The sequence below is a fragment of the Puccinia triticina genome, chromosome 10A (assembly GCF_026914185.1).
Source record: "Puccinia triticina chromosome 10A, complete sequence".
NCBI lineage: Eukaryota > Fungi > Basidiomycota > Pucciniomycetes > Pucciniales > Pucciniaceae > Puccinia > Puccinia triticina.
In genome coordinates, this window is record NC_070567.1 from 6,408,266 (window position 1) to 6,428,040 (window position 19,775).

The window sequence follows — 19,775 nt, forward strand, 5'->3', positions numbered from 1 at the left end:
CAGAATAACACATAACTTTCTAACAAGGCAAGCCAGAAACTAACTGTTGCAATAGGAGGGCTTCAGCCAGCACTTTGGCGTGATCCATATCGTTATAAAAAGTTCGGAGCGATTGGCTCATGAGATATGTAATTTAAAATTATGCGCATGGTAGGTTCAACTTGGCTGGATTGGAGACATTCAACCTGAATTCTGATCAGCGTGTCGTAGTGCTAACCCCAAAGTAACAACATGAGCTAGGGGAGAACCAAATTGTTAGCTGGGTCAAACACTTCATACCCTACATTTGATTGAAACCTACGCTTTGAAGAAACAGTGAGAATGATAGAAGTACGCTTGTACAGCATATCATCGTTAGGAGGCGAATCTGCCAATATGTTCTGTTTTCAAATGTTGTCAGTTTTAAACATTAAGACGCATTCATAGAGGGAAGCTTGTGCGTACTCGACTAAGACCATTTTGGTCTTCAGTGCAAAAATAATACTGATGCAGACATTCAACCCCAGAACTGCGAACATGATCGCACAACTAATATATATGAAATCTGCATTCGTTACCCGATGTTGCCAATGGCAAGAAATGAAAATGTGATTAATATGACGATATGAACCTGCGTGAGCTTAGGACAGACGACACTGACAGTAACCTCTTTTTAATCTGAGTGTGGAAGGACACTGTACAAACGTAGGCTTGAATTCCTCTGATCTAGCGACTTTTGAATCAATGGTTGAGATGCTCTGGTTGAGAAATCCACTCGATTTGCCTTGATGCGCGGGCTTTTCACCCAGCACCTTCTCCCCAGTGGCAATCAATAACGTATGCTTAAGCAATTTCCCGGCAGCAATTGTGGCACCCAAATAAAACTTTTTTTAGATCCATAACGCAGAAAGCAGGCAGGAGAGGGATCAGTTTATCTGACCAGAAAGACCACCCTGAAATCAGCGAAGACAATAGGTACATACAGCGATCGTCGAGACAGACACGACAGCCCAACCGTAGGTTTCCGTCTGGGCTAAATAAGAGATTTGTGTGGACTTTTTGGAGAGCGCTTCCAGAATGTTGAACAGAATTTGGTTGTTTTCAGAGTGCAGAGGGTCATCAGGTTTCCAAAGCGCCGATAGTTCTCCGAGGGTCCTCAACAAGAGGTTGTACAATTCGATTATTTGCTTGAGCTCAACAGCCATTTTAGTACCAACACTCAAAAAGTACGTCGCAAACCCCACCGGTACCCCTAGGCAAATAGTATTCATGAACAGAGGCTGGTGGATAAAAGGAATCTTGCGTTTTGATTGTACCGTTTCCAATCGAGTTGGCGATAGGAAGCTGTTTATACGGTACATGGTTGGTTGATGAAGGCTTGTACGATCAAATCAAAGAAACTCACACAAGATAAAATGCACCCCATCCACCCCACCAGAAAGCAGCAGCATCTACGAACAGGAATCGATATTGTTTATCAGCCGGAATAAGAAGAACGGGTGAAAGAAAAGCGGCATAGAGTGATGGTCACACACCTGGGACGATAGCTATTGCGTACCAAAATATGATACTTGCGTGTGTGACCGGAGAGGGAACTTGTGGATACTTGCAAACTACGTAAGTAGTAGCTGAAAAAAGTATGTAGAAACAGCAGCTGAATATTTGCAAGAGCTCGATCGAAAAATTTCCGTTGGGTACGAGATATGGAATTTCGTGGTCTAAAAGGTAGTGTCTTCGCCAAAACCAGATCTTCCGCCGCTTTCCATTATCTTTCCTCAATGATTTTAAAATGAATGTGATCGCAGCGAGAAGTAGAAGAGTAAGATGGGCTACCCCCAAGGTAACAACGACTGTCGGAAGGCTATAGTTGGCGAGTTTTTGTTGTTGAGTAGTAATGATTTGTAGAATGAATGGATAAGGATTCAGGACCGCTGACATGGAATTAATGATTGAAAAGGCCTCCGAGGGACTGTTTGGCAGTGATAGGGGTGATGACGACATGATTTGTGAGATCTCTGGCTTAGGTGAGGTTGTGAGTGAGGAGCCAAGCTTGTTATTTCAAGTCGACTCGGTTGGCGACCATGCCTGTCCGAATAGGCTCATGCCCGTCCCAACAGGCTATTCCGAACTGATGACTGCAATGGAAATGTACTTGTTCGGCTTTGTAATATATTCCCATGACTGGGGAGGACTAAGACTCAAGGGCAATTCATCCCGTAAAGCTCGGACAATCTGTGCAGCAGACCCGTCCGCCTCAAAGTATTTACACGAGATCAATAGATCACAAAATGTAAGTGCTATCAAAGACTGTCAGCTCTGCTTTGGGAGTATCACATACTACTTGGAGATGTCTTAACAAAGATAGCTATTAACTAGCAAATTCGTTAAGCCTGATGATTTGATGCAGAATGTATTTATTTATGTGGGTTCAGATCTAATTTTTTGGAGTATTACACTCACTTCTGCAAAGGCTGGTTCTCCGCCTGCCGGTAGCGAAGAGTCTCGCACTGCAGTCGCATTTGCCCTTCGGAGCTTTCACCGGAAGGTTTTTTAACTTTGCGAAAATTATGGGCGAAGGTGAGGGTGGCACCAGCCACCACCACCACGTGTTTCTTGGCAGCGAGTCCTTTGGAGATGGTCACAGACTATTGTTGATTGCCAAGTTGAGATTCGCTCTGAGTCGCCCTCAAAAGCTTCGCCTCGACTGATCCCCTAATTTCCTTTTCTTTGGGACTGCACCCTACGGGCTAGAGTAGGAGACTCTTCTGCTTCAGGCACTTCATGACATGAAGTCTCTGTTGAAATGCGCCCATTCCTGATTTATCTTCATTTCTGACATCTTCACAAAAGCGGAAGACATCTCCCCCGACCGCGGTTTCTCCGGTCCTGGCCATGAACCTGAGAAGAGTTGAGAGTCACAACGAGGAAGCAACCACTCAATTCTAGATTGCGAGATTGAGTACAATGAAAAGACATCAGGCGAAAGACGTTGTATTTGATAATGTAAATAATAATATGCATCCATATATTTTAATTCTGTGCTGGGCTCCTTGGGATTAAACACATCACGCACTCATTGGACGGTGGCTAGGTCCAGACTCTGGAGTCCTGGCCTGACGAACCTGATGGGATTTGCGAAGATAGAGGAACATGTTTACTCCGAGTCCGAACATTGACGTGTCTTCGACTGGCAATCGTACATCTTTTGTCTCAGCTGACGCGAGCACAAGAAGCCAAAACAATTGACGGAAGGGCCAGTTGCAGGTGCCAAGCTGTCATCTCCATTAAAGGGTTGGGAACGAATCGGTATCACAACAGCCTGCTCGTTTTAACTTGGGCCTAGGAGGCTAGGAGCAAAATTACTCCGGGAACTTGCTTACCCTTGCCTGATCCGCCTGTGCTTCTAAGCTTTATAGAACCGGTCTCTGCAATCGCGCTTACGCGGCTGTCATGTGGGTGAAATGAGGTCGAATCTGGTCGAATGGTGTCAACTGGAGTACATAAATACAAACACATAAAATTGAAAAAAGACACAGATATGTACAGTACCATGCTATGGCCACATGGCACGCAGAAGCCGTGCTCACTGAAGTGATAATATATTACAATGATACAGATGAGAGGTTGCCACGCTTCAGTTTCTTTCCTATGGAAGCTTACGGAAACGAGGCGATCCACCAGCGACGTTGGCAAGAGACAATAATTGAAAGATCTTGATGTCTTCCATGCTCTTCATCTTCTCCCCACAATATAATCTAAAACGCATCGGGCAGGGAGCAGGGTGCATGCATGGACCGTCATTTCCAGGAAGCATTTGTACGGCCGGAGGATGCGATACAGAGGGTTCAGGAAAATGATATATATTGTAGCGACATACATAGCCACATTAAAAATTGGTTGCAGTGAGAAGCTGTATGTACTGGGTTTCCTGGAATTCAAGGGACGAAAAGTTGGAGGAGCTACCTGGGGTCAAATCCCAATCAGTCTCTAGGGTGCTGCCGCTATACACTCTTTGGTGTAGAGCTATTCCAAAAATTCTGGTCGAATGATATACTTATATATTATCCTGCATCTTTCGTTGGCTCAACCACCTCCAGCCATTCCTTCCAAGGCCTAGTAGATACACTGTTGTACATACTGCCACTTTCACTTCGATTGTTCGGCTTTCCACTCGTCGTCTCCGTTGAGTTTATGTGCAAGGCGTTATTCACTATAATCGCTCCATCTTCGATCAAAGCAAGCTGGCATTTGAAGCCACTTTCGAACAGTTTTCCTGATTTCCCCCACTGAGCCTGTTTCCTACCAACCAGCGCCTACATTTCGCACACGAAACAAATCCACAACCAATCTTTTGCCTATCTGCAATCTTTGCTTTCCTCAAGATGGATATGTCTAGCGACAATTCGGCCAATCTCCGATATTCTTGGGAGGAACCCGCAGGTTCATATCCTTTATTCTTATTCTGCATTTTGACTGTGTCCCAATCTAATGACCATCCCTTTCGACGTCTCTCCTTAAACCATCCAACCTCTATTCGCCCCCCCCCCCCCCAAAAAAAAAAAAAATAGCACCGAAAACTCAACTTGGATCGAATTTGTGTGCTACCTCGCCGAGTTTTGGATTAGATTACGCAGTTCCCCACAGCGTTTACCTCCCAGACACCCAAGCGGAGGATGTCGCAGATCCCAGCGTGCACAACAGGATTCAGAATAACATCAGACCTTGCGCTACCAATTGGGGGTTATTTCATAACTACAATCCTCCGGCTCATTTTGATTGCGACATTACCAACGACACCATGGAGCCAGGGCATCGTATCCGCATGAACTCGATGGCCTCTAGTGCTTCTTCTCAAAGCTACAGTTTCACCGACGACAAACAAATCTACCTTCACAGTATCCAGCCGGAGGCACCAGAGGTTTTACTCGGGTACAATACACCTTGTCGAACCGGATCCCAGTCGAGCTATGAGACCACCTACTCATCCCACTACGACGAACGGATTGCCCCTCAACCCCATTCGATATATCCTGAACAAACTCACCCAAGTGGCCTTGGCCTTACCACCTCCTGCTCCTTTGGAGGCTACCCCGAAATCTATGTGCAGCCATTCCGCAAGGATTTCAGGGCCAAAGCACCAGCATATAGCTTGGACAGACCTTACAAATGCGACAAGTGCGGATCAAGCTTCAGTCGGAATCACGATTTGAAGAGGCATGCTCGGATACATTTGGATATCAAACGTGAGTAAAGCATCTACATAGTGGACCTCTCGCAATACTGTCAACTGATCAATCTCCGAATCCTTTTAGCCTTTCCTTGCAGCTGTTGCGACAAGGCTTTTGCCCGCAAAGACGCACTCAAAAGGCATCTGCTTGTCAAAGGCTGTACCAAGACCAAGGAAGCGACTTCACGCGGGAGTCCCCAAAGCCCTGAAAGGCAGAAGTTCACGAAATCGCCGAACGCATACGTCGGCCAGCAGGATAGGTCGCGATCCCGAGGCAGTGGCAACGAAACGCAGAGCTCACCAGTTCACGTTTCGAAAGCGACCGCCACCGGTATTCCTTCGCAATTCAAAGAGATCAAACTTCAGAACATCAAGTGCACCATGCCTACCTTCATGTGACAATTATCCGTTTCGCATTCCTTGACACGCGCAGCTTCTTGCGAACACACTTTTTCCCTAGTCATCTCACAACCTTTTCTCGACCGCCACATGAGATCTAAAAATCCGGACATTATCTCATTAGACAAGCAACTTTTCAATTGTTTTTCAAGACCTGGGGCGTCATAAACTTTCTACACCAAAGCAAAAACTGGGTTCTTGTACGATTTCACCTGAGAACCCCTCACCATTTTTTCATGTCCAATTTATATCCAAACGTAAACTTGTATAAATAAATTGCAGTTGTTTCTTGAAGCATTCAAAGACAGCACCGAGAAGATTCTATCCAAATTATACTTGTACTCTCATTATTTGTTAATAATTTTGTTGGTTCTAAGGGGGTGTGTGTTGGCACAATACATCCTTATTGCGCCAGCTCAAAAAGATGAAAGTCGAAAAATCTCAGTCGCGCCATCGAGAGTATTAACGGAGATAACATAACAAAGCATACATACAGACGACTGATACAAAGAAAACTGCACATAAAACGTAATGAAGGGGAGATAAGAGTCGGCGAATGGGTGTGCTCGAGGGGTGGAACCGAGAAAAAGAATGGGGCATACAAATACAAGAGAGAATATACAAGAAAGGTTGCCCCAGGATGTACAAGTGATCCTCTCACGCGTCCAGACACGCCAGCGCCTCCAGACAGCCATCCTTCAACGCGCCTCGGAGTCCTTTGTCGATATGTTCGCTGAGCACATAGCTCAAATTCAAGCAACTGTGCAGCACCCAGAAGAGACGAGTGAGTGCGTGGATTGTCTGTGATGTGAACGACGACTGTGGATGATATCGAGAGAGAAAGAAAAAAACGGACTCGGCCTTCCCGAAGACAGGCGTGACTTTGCACGAGACATGCGCGAGCGGGGCGGGGGCGAGCCAGTCGAGGATTTCCTGGCCATCGAAGAGGAAATGGCAATGGGCAGCGGCGCAGTTGCGGGGGGAGCGGATGGAGACGCGGACGTCCATGGTCAGGCTTCCCGGGGTGGGCGCGGCGGAGACACGGGCCCTGTGTTTGGCCGGCGACGGCTCGAGGATGTCGACGGCGACACTGAACCGGGTCTGGGCGTTGGTGATCTCCCAGATGAGTTGGTGGGCGTGGTACCACATCGACGAGATTTGCTGGACGAGCTCCTGCATAACCAACGCCGAACTTCAGGGGACGCTTTCTGGGACAAACAGCGAGGGAGAGGGAGGAGGGGACGTACTCTGACTCTTCCCTGGACTTTTTTGCCGTCGAAGTGGGCCTTAAGATGGCCGAAGAAGAACTGCTCGACCTGCCGAATGAGCGGCTCGTCCTGTTCTGCGATCGGCACCGATGGCCCGGCCCACCGAAGCTCGACCTTCCGCACGTTGCGATAGGGTTGCTCGGGGTCGAATGGGTCGAGGTGGAGATTGACTCCGATCGTCGAATAGAAGATGAAGACAAACAGGTCGTCCTCGAACCGGACCAATTCCCAGCCCAACATCTTCTGTATCGCCAAGAACTCGTCTACAGACCCAAGATATATCAGAATATGTGAGCTTCAAGATTTTGGAATCACCGTCGATTCATCACGCTGTTCCACTTACTTTTCAGTCGAAGCAGCTCTGGTACCGTGCACTCTTGGCTCTGGTCTGGGTCACGCTTGAGCTGCTCGATTCTTTGCAGATGCTCATTTTTCTCTTGTTCCAATTCGGCAAACTTGGCGAGCCAGAGATTGCGTTCAAACTCCGACTCAGTCAAGGCGCGTCGATTGGCCTCGGTCTCAGCCCTGAGTGGATTCAAGATATTTGTATGGATTAGAAGCTTTTTTTTTTTTGTGACACAGAATCCTCAGCCGTTTCACTTACGCAAGATCCTTGGCTTCTTCATTCAAAGCCTTCAGTTGATTCTGATCACAGCTCTCAATTTCTGCAAGCTTTTGTTTCCGTCGTCGGATCTCTTCGATGAGGTTCTGCTTGCGTTCCCTCAACGATTCGGTAGAGGGCTTGACGACCGAATCAATCTTCCTCATCACTTCCAAATCCTAAACCACCCATCGGAAAACAAGATAAGTCAATAAAGCAGATCAATAGCAAGATAAAATGGGGATAAGATGATGTACGTGAGATAATTTGGCAGTCCGCTGGTGTAGATTAGCCTGATAGGTTTTCCACATCTCGATGTCGAAGAGATGGCAGTCTTGTTTAGCACTCATCTCGACCAAGTTCTTCTTGAGCCTGAGCTGGCCCATCATCTGGTTGAGATCTTCGAGATTTTTCTGGGCAGTCTGGGGGTGACTTTGGCCGGCCTGAGTCTGTTTCTGACGGAGTTCGACCCAGTCTTTGAGAAGCTTGTACTTTTGCGCATTCCGCGAGATCTCGCCCTCGTGTTCCTTAGTTGTGTAGTCCAGGAGTTCTGTCTTTTGACGTAAGCTGCGAGATGACTAAGATAGAATAATAGTCCTCAAATGGTCAGTTGATATCAAGCGAGCCAGATCAGGACAAGAGATCATGTTGTTGCACTTACGCTTTCAAGCAAGCGCAGCCGAGGAATCTTGACCATACCAGCAAAAATCTGTTGGGCAAAACTAGAGACCCTGTGCTGGCCTTCGGAAAGATTGGGATGTTCTTGTTGGTCGTAGTTCCTAACCCGAGGTTGAGACAAGCTGATGAAGCGGATCTCCGCCTGTTCAAAGAACTCATTCAAGCTAATCAATAACGGCGATGGTGGTACAGGTAGAATCTGCGGTGGGGGCATCGAAGAGCTTGCGCCGGAAGGATGTGGGTCATGCTGCTGATGACTTGGGTTAGACGGCCGACGAAGATCTAAGGGAGCGTCTTTGACAGAAGCCGATGGATCGGCCGACTTTGATCGCAAAAGCTCATCGGTCTTTTGAGCTGAATCGTTCTGGTTTGCATGGTTGGCCGTACCGGCTGGAAACACTAAGCGGCGGGGGGACGCGAAGGACAGGCGGAGATTTTTGGGAGAGCCTGAGAGGGAGCCGGATAGGCGGCGGGATGGAGATGCCGAAGATAACCGTGGAAGGGCACGGATCGAAGATAGTCTGGGGAGTACCGGCTCGAGGGAAGTTCTGGGAAAGCTTCCGGCTCTTGAGATAGACTCAGAAGATGTGCTTAGAAGAGATGGCCCGGAGTTGGAAGGGCCAGGTAGAACCAATGCCGGCTTTGGAGCAGGATTCTCCTCAAAACTCATGTTGATCAGGTCGTCGTGTTCTTGGATGTTCTGCAGGCTCGGTACGGATAAAGAGGACCGGTTAGGCGGAGGACCGAAAGACGGGCGGCTGGTAGCAGGTTCATGGAAGTCGATCAACGCTGGATCAGCCTCTTCCATGTCTGAGCTATCTTGGGGCTGCAAGAACTCCGAGATTCTGCTCCGAGCTTTCTTCGGCGCCGGTTCCGAATCTTCCGAGTACATCGACGGCCCTGGGTCCTCTTGGTCTCGGGCATTGTCCAGTTCGCGTGAGACATCACCCCAGTCCGAAAAGAGTTGAGTTAATCGGCTAGGTTTTTTGGATGTCTTGGAAGGGGGAGATGGAGCGCGATCCTTATCGGATTCGGGATTGGTTTCCTGCTCGTTCGGTTGTGCCTGGCCGGTTGAAAAGAGATCGACGAAAGGTAAGCTGCATGGAAGAATTGCTCGAAGATAGTGGCAGCAGCAGACTAACCTGATGGTGGGTGTCATCATCGTTGGCCACCTCGTCTTCTTGGGAGGTGCCCAGGAAGGTGGTGAGTCGACTGGCCTTGGACGCTTTGAGTTTTTTGGGCTGCTTTGGCTGATGAGTCTTGTCTGGTTGGGGCAGATTGACATCCGAAGATTGGAGCGCCGATTGGGATGGAGGCTTTGTGGCTGGGATATCCTCCGTGTCATCAGCCATGTTTCCACGTAGATGTTCGGGCAGAGCGACTGATAGACGACTAGTTTTCCAAGCCCGGCGTTCCTGATCAGTTGAGGCAGGTTGGGAATTGGCGACGGGTGCCGATCCAGCAGGCTGGGCGAGCGGACGGGCGGAGGGAATGTCGTCCAGGTTTTCGGTCTCATCTGAGCGATGACCGCGTAGGTGCTCGGGTAGGGCAACAGACAGCCGACTACTTTTGTAAGCTCGGCGTTGTTGATCAGCGGTGGATGAGGATGATTGAAGCCGGGGGATACCGCTCTGCATGGGTGGCTTGGGTAGTTGAGTGGCGCCTGATGAGCTTGATTGCTGGGGATGAATGTTCTTAGTTGGAACGGGCTGGAGGGGTGTGGTGATATCCATATCCTGACTTTGCTCTGGATCTTCTTGGCTGCAACGGTGATTGGCCGCAGTGTCCAACGAGGCAGGATGTGAATTTGCTGGAGTGGTTTTGGCTGCGCTAGGATCTTTGTGGGTTTCCTGGCCCTGCTCCTCGTCGCCATCGTCATCATCATCGTCGTTGTCATCATAGCTGCCAAAGCCGGGGATAGCCATGGATAGCCGACTAGCTTTTGCTTGTTTGAGCGCGTCTTTGGATGGTGGAGGTGGGTGGTTCTCGGGTGGATTTGGGTGAGCTTCTTGGGCTGTCGTCTGGGGTTGAAGGGGGTCGAGTGGATTGTTCGAGGCCGCACTGTCCATGCTCATGTCAGCCGTGCTACTATCATCTTCGGACGCGTTAGTTTGGGCAGCAGATGAGGTGGGATGTCCTGGAGGGTCGTTTGGAGGGGCAGATGCGCTGGAAGATGCCATGCTGGAGTCGGGATCCACGAGAGGACTGCCAAAGGTTCTGGAGGGAGGGTGCTGATTAGTCCGGATTATGAATTCAGTTGTACAGATCTCGGATCAGCCTACCTGACATGGGCTTTTGCCGCAAAGCTGACACGTCTGAGGAGGGTAGTGGTGGTGTTTGAGCCTAGACTGCTCCTGTGTAGTAAGCCTTGGTCGTCGGAGAGGTCCATGTCGGAGCTGTTGTCGGCTTCATGGTGTTCGGCTGGGTTCTGGTTCTCTGTGTCTTGGCTAGCTCGGATGGACTGGGAGAGTGGTGGGTTTGAGGACTCGTTGGTGAGTTGGGAGGAGGATAGTTCGCAGCCGGCTGAGGCTGCAAGACTTGATAAGGGCTGCGTGTGGCTGTTGAGTGTGAGCGTGTTATCGCTTGTTGTTCGTTCGAGGCCAGTGCCGGAGATGGTCGGACGCGACTTGAGGATCGATTTTCCGGGGACCTGGTGAGCAAAGCACGGTGATCAGCTGGTGATATACTTGTATGCGCAGGAGGGAAGACCAACGAGACTTCGCCGGGCCCTCTTCCTCGGGGTGAGGTCCAAGTCGACGTTGAGGGAGTCGTGGTCTCTGTTGTTGTCGCGCAGGATCTTCTGCTCGAGGGCGAGGCCTCCGAGACTCTTGCTGCGTTTCTTGAGTGCCGGCTTGGATGTCGGCGCAGGGGTGGGCGCCTTCGAGCCCGAGGCGGAGGAGCCGGCCAGGAGGAGGAGGGTGCTGGTTGGGATGGACTGGCGGGGTTTCCTGGGGGGCTGGTTGGAGCTCATCGTCGCGGTGCAGTGCTGGTGTGTGGCTGGGCTCGGCTGGCGGTGCATGAAGGGGCGGAGGGGCTGCTGACATCAGCCCAGCGGACATCCGCGTCCGTCGCGGTCGGAGTCCCAGTCGGAGTCCGAGCCCACCAGACCCAGCACCTCTTGATTTGTCGCGTGACTGCTGACACAAACGGCGCAAGGCTGCTTGGGGGTTGTGTTGTCCCTCTTGCATCTAGGGGATGCTAAATAGATATCCCTGCTCAAATGATTTGGATTCCCATTGATTGGCATTCGATCATCGCACAACTCAGGGCCAACCGAAGATACGGATGCACTTCGCTAACTTGCCAGCCAGTGCATCGGCTAACCAGCTCATTCCAGCAGGGATACCATCCCCGTTGCATTTGATCAAGACGAGAAGTGTCTGAGGTGACTCCTGCCTGATCAGATCGGGCACTGCGACTGGCCGTGAGTGTTGCTGCTACTGAGCCGCGTGACGCTCCGGTGATTTTGACGGGGCCTCTCTCAGTCCTGCGCTGGGGGTCAGCTGGCTATTTCCAATTGGGGTCAACACCACACACCCACCCACCCCCACCAGAAGACGCACCCGATGGCAGCGATCACCCTCCGACTGCTCGGCGCCGTGTACCTGTTCCGGCTGCTGAACGCGCTGCTCTGCCGGACCTACTTCCAGCCGGACGAGTTCTACCAGGCCCTCGAGCCCGCCCACCGGCTCGTCTTCGGCTACGGCTTCCAGGCCTGGGAGTGGCGCCCCAGCCCCGACGGCTCCACCGGCGGGATCCGCAGCCCCATCCTCCCACTCCTCTTCGTCCCCGGCTACTCCCTCCTCAGCCTCCTCCGCCTCGACCACACCCGGCTCATCGTACGCTCTTCACTTTCTTCAAACTCAACCCTTGCTGACCCCCCCCCCCCCCCCCCCCCGCCCCGCCCCGCACACAGATCTTCCTGCCCAAACTCGTCCAAGCTGGGATCGCAACGGCCACCGACCTGGCCACCTACTCCCTGGCCAGCGTCCTGTTGACCCCGACGTATGCGGCCACTGCGGTCAGTAGCCCAGAGGCTTCCGGCAGACTCTGTCACCGTTTTTTTTTTTAAAAAAAGAAGCTGAACGAGCCGGCGTGTTTTCTTGACTAGACAGCTGGCCTGCTCCCTCACCTCGCTCTTCAACGCCTATGCCGGCGTCAGGACCTTCTCCAACTCCCTCGAGACCGCCCTCACCGCCTCCGCACTCGCCTATTGGCCCTGGAACGCCCATGAGATCCCCCACTCGTGGGCCAACCTCTCCCTCTCAATCCTCCTCATCGCCCTCTCCGTCATCGTCAGACCCTCCGCGATCCTCTTCTGGTCCGTCCTGGGCTACACCCTCCTCAAAAAATCCACCGGCGAAGCTCGGATGGATGTCATGGCCCTCGTGGCCGTCTTAGGGTTCGAGTCACTCCACTTGTCTTCCGATGGCTCCCGAAACTAACTTGTTGAAAACTCCTTGGCACATCAAGAGTCACCTCCGCTCTCGCCTGTCTGTTGATTGATTCAAGCTTCTACGGTCTCGTCACCTTCACCCCACTCAACTTCATCCGCCAGAACGTCTTGAACGATCTCTCGACCTTCTATGGCGTCAACCGCTGGCACTTCTACTTCACCCAAGCGTTCACCTTTGTCAACTTCTCGATGTTCCCCACCGTCATCCTCGGCATGCTCTCGCTCATCACGCCCCAGAACGTGCACGAGAGTCCAGGCCAGCTGGATCGGCTGCGCTCGGCACGCGTGGCCGTACTAGGCACGATGCTCGGGCTTTCGCTGCTCAGACACAAGGAGTTCCGCTTCATCGCCCCGCTCGTCCCGCTCTTCAACTGCTTTGCCGCCCGGGCCATGGTCAACAACTACATCAAGGACCGCCTCGCCCGTCCAGCCAGCTCCCCCGCCGACATCAGCCGTCTCGAGCGCATCCTCTCCGCCCGCCCGCTCGGCTTCATCCTCAGATCATCCGTCGCCTTCGCTGCGGCCGTCTATCTGCTCGGCTTCCATTACAGAGCCCAGATCGCCGTCATCGACTATCTCCGGCAGCTCCCCGACCTCGAACTCAAGAGCGTCGGCTTCTTGATGCCTTGCCACTCCACCCCTTGGCAGAGCCATCTCCATAAACCACATCTTGCTCCCAACGGTACCCAGGAACGGCTCTGGATGCTCACGTGTGAACCGCCCCTGATCTCCTTCCGGTATGCCAACTTTCTCTCTTCTTCTTTTTTTATCACAGATGTCACATTCTAACCAGTTGAAATATATCATACAACAGAAACAGCTCTTCAACAGAAGCGGATGGTGCGGCTAATAGCACAGCCCACGCGAACCAAACCGAGGATACAACCGAGGAGCGAGAACGGAAGGAGCAAAAAGCCGAGTCGAAGCAGCTGGACGATCCGGGGGAGTATGAGGATGAAGCGGCGGAGTTTTACCGGGACCCGCCGGGGTTTCTGACGGCGCGGTTCCCAGAGACGGTCGACAAGGGGTACCCGGCGACGGACAAGAGCACGGGGCGCTACCAATGGCCCTCCCATCTCGTCCTCTTCGACGCCCTCTGGACCCTCCACCCCGTCCGCTCTCTCCTCCAGGACCGCGGATACCGGGTCGTCTGGAACATGACTAATGGCTGGTGGCACGATGATCCCCAGCGCCGCGCTGGCAACGTCATCGTCTTGCGTTCCTCTTAAACAAAAACCCATCATTCACTTCCCTCTTTCCCAGCAGACAATCACAAAAAAAAAAAAAAGCAAAATCGCTATTCCTTAACTCTGTCCATAGTGCACCCATCGCGCTCAGCCCCACCCCCGTATGTTTCTTTTCGTCTCTTCAGTTCAGATGTGCTGTGGTCTTGTTGTTTGTCATTTATCTTTGCTCGGCTCACAGACGTGATCGATATCTCAGATATAGACCTCGATCTCCATCACATAGCCTCGCTTGACATCTCTAGATCTATTCACCAGAGCAGAAACCCTAGTCTTTCTACCACGGGGGCTATTCACATGTGGCACACCCACGCTGGGTTTAGCCGTGGATGGACAACCTGTTTACGCACAGCTCAACCCATACCCTAACATGCGTACATTCAAAAACCAGGGAAGCACTGTATTTGCTACATAATGCTGAAATGAGGTGTTCCTGAGTGTATGGAAAACAACGCTTAGCACCCACCCTTAAACATAACACCCCAGTCCTTGCTCCTAGGGGTTTAAAGTTGTTGCTTCGTGATGTTTGAATATCCAGGGTTTTGAGAGTTTTCACATAAGTCTGTGTAAACTAACAGCACCGCTGAGCAATCCCCAGAAAAATTGTAGTCCAATATCTGAACAACCACTTTCCCAGAAATGGGATTTGAAGGAGTGGATGGTCTACCTGATTCTCCAAGCAAATTTCCCTTGCCTGCAATCCCCATTCATGTCCACCCCACAACCATCTTGTTGATCCTCAAATATTGTACAGCTCATTAGCTTCACTTTTACGGCTGGAATATGTATTTCCGCGGCCCACAATTCATCCATTTTGTCAATCTTGTGCATGTCAAGGATGAAGCTGTGGTCTTCTTGGCAAGATTGGATCAAACCCAATATGGACCTGTGGCAAGAAGTCTTTTACCCTGTCAAAGGGAGACCCTCTAGGCGTGAGAAGATCTAATTTGTTGAATTGTTCTTTTCGCAATTACCTACCTCTCTATCTTTCCTACATTTGGCCAAGATATTCCAACTCTTTTGTCCAGAATCCAATGATCCTGACCTTAGCCTGGAGGCCAAGGTGGATTTTTCTTGCTGCGAATAAAAGGTTTGATTCCCTTTCCTCCTCCGTTTGATCACTCCTAACAGTTAGGGACAATGATGAGTTGGGCGCCAAACAAAGTTGAACTGAACTACTCAGTGGGACCCTAGGTGAGTGTGAAATTCAACCAAAAACAAGTTATGAGCAAATGGTGTTGGTAAGAAGAAATGATGTGGCTAACTATGAACTTGAGATTTGCGAGAGGAAGGAAAGGATGCCAAAAAGGAAGGACTGGAAAGGAGATCAAAAAGGAAGGACTGGAAAGGGTATCAAAAAGGAAGGAAAGGATATCAAAAAGGATGGACTGAAAAGGATATCAAAAAGGAAGGAAACGATATCAAAAAGGAAGGAAACGATATGAAAAATGAAGTTGGGATGAATACCAAGAAGTGAAACAAGAATGATTGGGCCCCGTAGTCAGAGTCCAATGTGCCAGTGCCATCTAAGCAATCACGAGGAGTGCTTGTCCCCGACGAATGTCTTCTTCAACAGATTATATGGCTTCCCTGCTATCTTTCCTGGAATTTGGAGAACACTCCCGACGGTGGAAGAGACTGATCCTGGCTCCTTTCCGAAGATGGCCTGTGCGCCAGCCGCAGCAGACCTCTTGATCCCGCCCTCAATAACAAAGTTCCTGGTGGCCGCCACATTCCCCGCGACCGAGGTGATGACACCCGCCCCTGTGCTGAAGATAGTGCCGACGGCCTGCCCCCCCAATCCTGCGACGTTTTGGACTTGATTACCGACCAGCTGGATTATTCCTTTTTCATTCGAGTCGGCCGCGTGGTCGCCTGGTTGACTGTGATTTTCTTCTGTTTGTGCAGGGCTACTAGCAGAAGTCAGACGCTCTGAGTGATCCTCCCTAATTTCTTGTAACCATTCATTTTTTTTGACTTTCTCTCCTTGCTTGAATAACTCTGCGCGCAATTCTTTCAGCTGTTTCAAGGTCACAGAAACTACCTCATGTTTCCGCCACGCCGATGAATCGGTGCCTGTTTCTATTTGCTTCAGCAGTTCGTCGAAGCGTGGCACGTCTGTCACACCTTGAAGACTTTCCATTCTCTGACTACGGGCCTCCACAGGAGTAAAACCAATGAGAGCCTTTGAGGTCCTCAAACGACCGCCGGAAAAGAGCATGTTTTGGACTTCGTGCATTTTGAGGCCATCCATTATTACGCCATATTTCTCCTCGAATACTTTGAGCTCCGACCTCGAGAATACCAAATTTTGAACTTCTATGATGTGGGCGTTATAGGTGTTTAGGAAGTTCAAAAAATGCACACACGTTAAAAGTTCTATCTGATTAGTACCAGGTGGAATTTCCGTCAACACCTTGGCGAATTGAGCGTAAGCCACTTCTACGTTGGCGGGAAAAGGAGGTATCGTTTCGGACGTTGCTTCAGAGTCTGAAGCAACGTCCGAAACGATACCTCCTGGATCAGACCCTTTCCATTCAAAATCTTTCAGGAAAGAATCATCCAAGAAAACTTGGCATGCTTGCAAGAACGGCAAATTTCCCTCCCAAACTGCTTCGTTTTTCGGCACAGTGTCTTCGAAAGCTGATTGGATTGATCTGTAGATGATCTTCCCCTGGATTGGTTTTGTAAGGACTGTGATGGTTCAAAAATAAGCACGCAGGTCTTCTCCAGGAGCGAAGGGCCCATTCCTATATATAACCAAATTCTTGACTCACTTGATAAACACGAATGCAAATGCGAGGTGAGCGGGTCCCGTAGTAAGTAATCCATATCAGGCTTGAAGGTCGCGGAGTTGTGGAAATTGGGATATTTTTCGCCGTAGAGAAGAACAAGGTGCTCTCCAACCATCTTGATTAATTTTTCGTCATCAAAAAATGTGACCACTTCTTCTCCTGCGATCAGGCCGTGCCTGTGTGACAGATCGAGGACGCTAAGAGCCGCTGCGACGAACATGATTCGTGTTTCTTTAAATCGGCTTTCATGAGAGATTTGTTCGTCTATGGAATATAAAAATGTCTTCAAAGTCGTTGTATCCAACACCGGCAGTGAATCAACCTCCTTCAGCCACTCTTGATATATTCTTTCGCCTTGAATCTTGATAAACTCCTCCGCATATTTGCCTTGCAAAAATCTGAAAAAATCATCCCCCACAAACGCGTTAAATTCATTGATTGAGTCCATGAGCGATTTCTCAGCTGCAGTAGGGTCCCTCTCCGGATCTCGGAGTTGAACGATTTCTTTCACAGTTTCATATGCCAATAGATTAACTCGGTCAAATTCTCTGACTACCACCGTCCATTTTAACTGATGTGGGTGCGATGCTGCATCCAAAAAGGGCCAGGCAAGTCAATACTTCACTAATCGACTGAGTTGTACACTATCTCTGTTTAATCGAAACCAAACGCTTACGTCCAATATCCTTGATCTCTTTTATTTGGTTTTGAAAGCATGTAAAATAAAGGTTCGGGCATGTTCACTGATGTGACTTGATTGAAGTAGCGTTCTGTCAGAATAAAAAACTTACCGCTAACCTGGTTCAAGGTCTTTTTTTCTCTGACCACCGCTACCCACTTATCTAAGAGCTGACGTATATCTTTGGAACCTTCTTCTTGGTCTTGATCAATATTCGGCATGTTCGGGTTTTGTCAGGATAAAAATACTTACCGCTAACCGGGTTTGAGGCCTTTTTTTTATTAACCACAGCTACCCACCTATCTAAGACCTGGCCTATATCTTTGAATCTTTTCTCTTGGTCTTGATCAGTATCGAGCAAATCGGATAAGCGACATTAGACTTTCACTTTTTTGACAATGCCTGACTAGAATTAACATTTAAAAAAGGAAGCGGGAAAGTAAGTGTACCAGTACTGGCTTCCAAGGCTTCAATTCCCCCGATTGGCTCCTTTCCCGGAGGTGGATTACCAACTTCTGCACGATCCAAGATGGTGGGCTGCGATTAACATAACTGACACGCATATAAAGATGCCCATGAATGTGAGCACGGACTTGCCTTTGCTGAAGCCCAACATGCCGGCACCCCCAGAGTGGGAAGAAGAGTAACTTTTAACATCTAAACAGTCATTCGAGGTATAAACAGTGATAAGTACCAATTCCATCAGTTTTCGGGTTTTCACAGTGAAAACATACCGTGCAAGGTGGCCAATTCGCCTTTGATTTCCATTCTTTTTATTAATGCTTTACCTTGAATGCAATTTTGGAGGATGATGGCTATATAGATACATCGCTGGAAGCTATGCAGCATGTTGGGATTCCACCTGGGTGTGAAAAGAAGAGAAATCACCTAAGGAATGCACTTTTTAGGCCGCTGGAGAGACTTGAGGGTAAGAATGGCAATGCGAGCAGGATGTGGGATTCAAGGGCGAGGTTTTGGCTTTCATATATGAATCTTCTGTAGACGGAAGTGTAAGGCTCTCAAACTTGTAAGAATCCATGTCATATTTTTTCAGTCAAGCCGACGAAGTTTGTCAAGCATGAATCTGGGTCTCGAGTCGTATACATCTCTTCTGACCGTGGCCTCAACCCGGTACATTGCAGGTATATTAATTGCTCTCGCCCGCCGGCAGAAGATTGACCAAACCCAAGTCACGACTCGACAATTATTTCGTGAGTTTCACATCGCAGTCAAGACTTCCCGCGACCCCCACTACTTCAGAGAAATTCCATTACAAGATACATATATCCGGATGTGATGTTTTTCGGCCTTGATACATCAGCAGACACCTCCGTGGTCTCGAAATGAGCCATACCAAGCCAAAGAAGCTCCCCTTCAGGAGGACGATTGTTCTATATTGCACAGGGAAGAAGCCTTCTCTGTCGGGGCAGAAAATGAGATGTTCCCCAGCCTACTTCAGGAGATTGCTGTTCCACGTCCCTCATGAATGAGGGATCCGCCGAAGGATTGATGTGGGCACCAGTTTGCCCGCAGACGTTTACCAGCAGCATCAGTTTAAAATTTCCACCGGCACCTTTAGATCACATTTTCACTGTCTGTAACGTTTTTTTGATACTGCTTCACGGGGAACATTGTTCACTGCGGAAGTCGTATATACTTGTACATGCCTGAAACTTCATCGCGTAGCGTCGAGGCAGGCCGGACGGACTTACGGCTTTCTTCACCTTTATGCTAGCAGTACACAGGCCGGGTCCTAAGTTTTTACAAGTGTCTCCGGTGGAAGGCTCCCCGGAGAGCTACATAACTTGAGCCTCTGCATTTGTCAGATTAACTTGCCAATTTCTGGCAACCTAACCCAACTGGCAAGCACATTGGTCTGGGCCAACCCCGGGTCAGCAAACCTCAGGCTTGATTCCAGGCTAAGGTCAGCTCAAAATAGCTAGCTCCAGCCTGAAATCAAACCTCAAGTTAACTTGGACTGAAAATTTAGCCAACAAATGTCAATGCTATCATGACACAAGTCCTTCTTGCAGAGACCCTGTGCCGCAAAGCACAACCTCCCAAGGAGAAAATAAAATCTCAGGGGGCTCCAAAGTTGGCCACATGTGACTTGCATCAGTGGTGGGCGGATACATTGACTATATGTTTCTAGTGTAGTGTAGTGTTATTCTTTTGCACTGCACCAGTACCGCAATAATACTGTTATCCTTTATTTTCTGCAAATAACAATACTTATTTTTTGGTGTTATTCTGTTATTGCATTGCTAGTGTAGCTAAAAGATTCCAGGTTAACAATAACTAAATCCCATTTTTATCTGCTTCATCTACGTTATTGATGAGAGCAAATAGAAAGCCTTGGAGTTGAAAAGTCAAGTTGATGAAGCGCGAATATGTGACCCACCACGCACTTGATTGGAGCTCTAGTGTTGCGTATGTCAACTGGTTGTTT

The 19,775-nt window shown here is 49.5% G+C and overlaps 5 protein-coding genes across 5 annotated transcripts; 2 read left to right on the top strand and 3 right to left on the bottom strand.

Annotated features, from left to right (window-relative positions):
* Positions 1–212: 212 nt before the first annotated feature.
* PtA15_10A671 (uncharacterized protein) lies at positions 213–1,980 on the bottom strand (the record flags this gene model as incomplete). The annotated part of the gene is made up of 7 exons (XM_053160871.1): positions 213–236; positions 302–380; positions 445–544; positions 641–863; positions 963–1,323; positions 1,385–1,430; positions 1,515–1,980. 7 exons carry the CDS (start codon positions 1,978–1,980, stop codon positions 213–215), a joined length of 1,299 nt encoding a protein of 432 aa, XP_053024802.1.
* A 2,381-nt stretch (positions 1,981–4,361) lies between these two features.
* On the top strand, positions 4,362–5,605 carry PtA15_10A672 (uncharacterized protein; the record flags this gene model as incomplete). Its single annotated transcript, XM_053160872.1, has 3 exons — positions 4,362–4,419; positions 4,548–5,222; positions 5,292–5,605. The coding sequence occupies 3 exons, from the start codon at positions 4,362–4,364 to the stop codon at positions 5,603–5,605; spliced, it is 1,047 nt and encodes a 348-aa protein (XP_053024803.1).
* Positions 5,606–6,262: 657 nt separating this feature from the next.
* On the bottom strand, positions 6,263–11,171 carry PtA15_10A673 (uncharacterized protein; the record flags this gene model as incomplete). The annotated part of the gene is made up of 10 exons (XM_053160873.1): positions 6,263–6,365; positions 6,462–6,778; positions 6,853–7,136; positions 7,217–7,398; positions 7,478–7,653; positions 7,732–8,052; positions 8,136–9,215; positions 9,295–10,369; positions 10,435–10,802; positions 10,866–11,171. 10 exons carry the CDS (start codon positions 11,169–11,171, stop codon positions 6,263–6,265), a joined length of 4,212 nt encoding a protein of 1,403 aa, XP_053024804.1.
* Positions 11,172–11,718: 547 nt separating this feature from the next.
* PtA15_10A674 (uncharacterized protein) lies at positions 11,719–13,837 on the top strand (the record flags this gene model as incomplete). Its single annotated transcript, XM_053160874.1, has 5 exons — positions 11,719–11,865; positions 12,069–12,173; positions 12,268–12,554; positions 12,626–13,345; positions 13,423–13,837. 5 exons carry the CDS (start codon positions 11,719–11,721, stop codon positions 13,835–13,837), a joined length of 1,674 nt encoding a protein of 557 aa, XP_053024805.1.
* A 1,549-nt stretch (positions 13,838–15,386) lies between these two features.
* On the bottom strand, positions 15,387–17,547 carry PtA15_10A675 (uncharacterized protein; the record flags this gene model as incomplete). Its single annotated transcript, XM_053160875.1, has 4 exons — positions 15,387–16,546; positions 16,630–17,235; positions 17,324–17,341; positions 17,439–17,547. 4 exons carry the CDS (start codon positions 17,545–17,547, stop codon positions 15,387–15,389), a joined length of 1,893 nt encoding a protein of 630 aa, XP_053024806.1.
* Between the last annotated feature and the right edge of the window lie 2,228 nt (positions 17,548–19,775).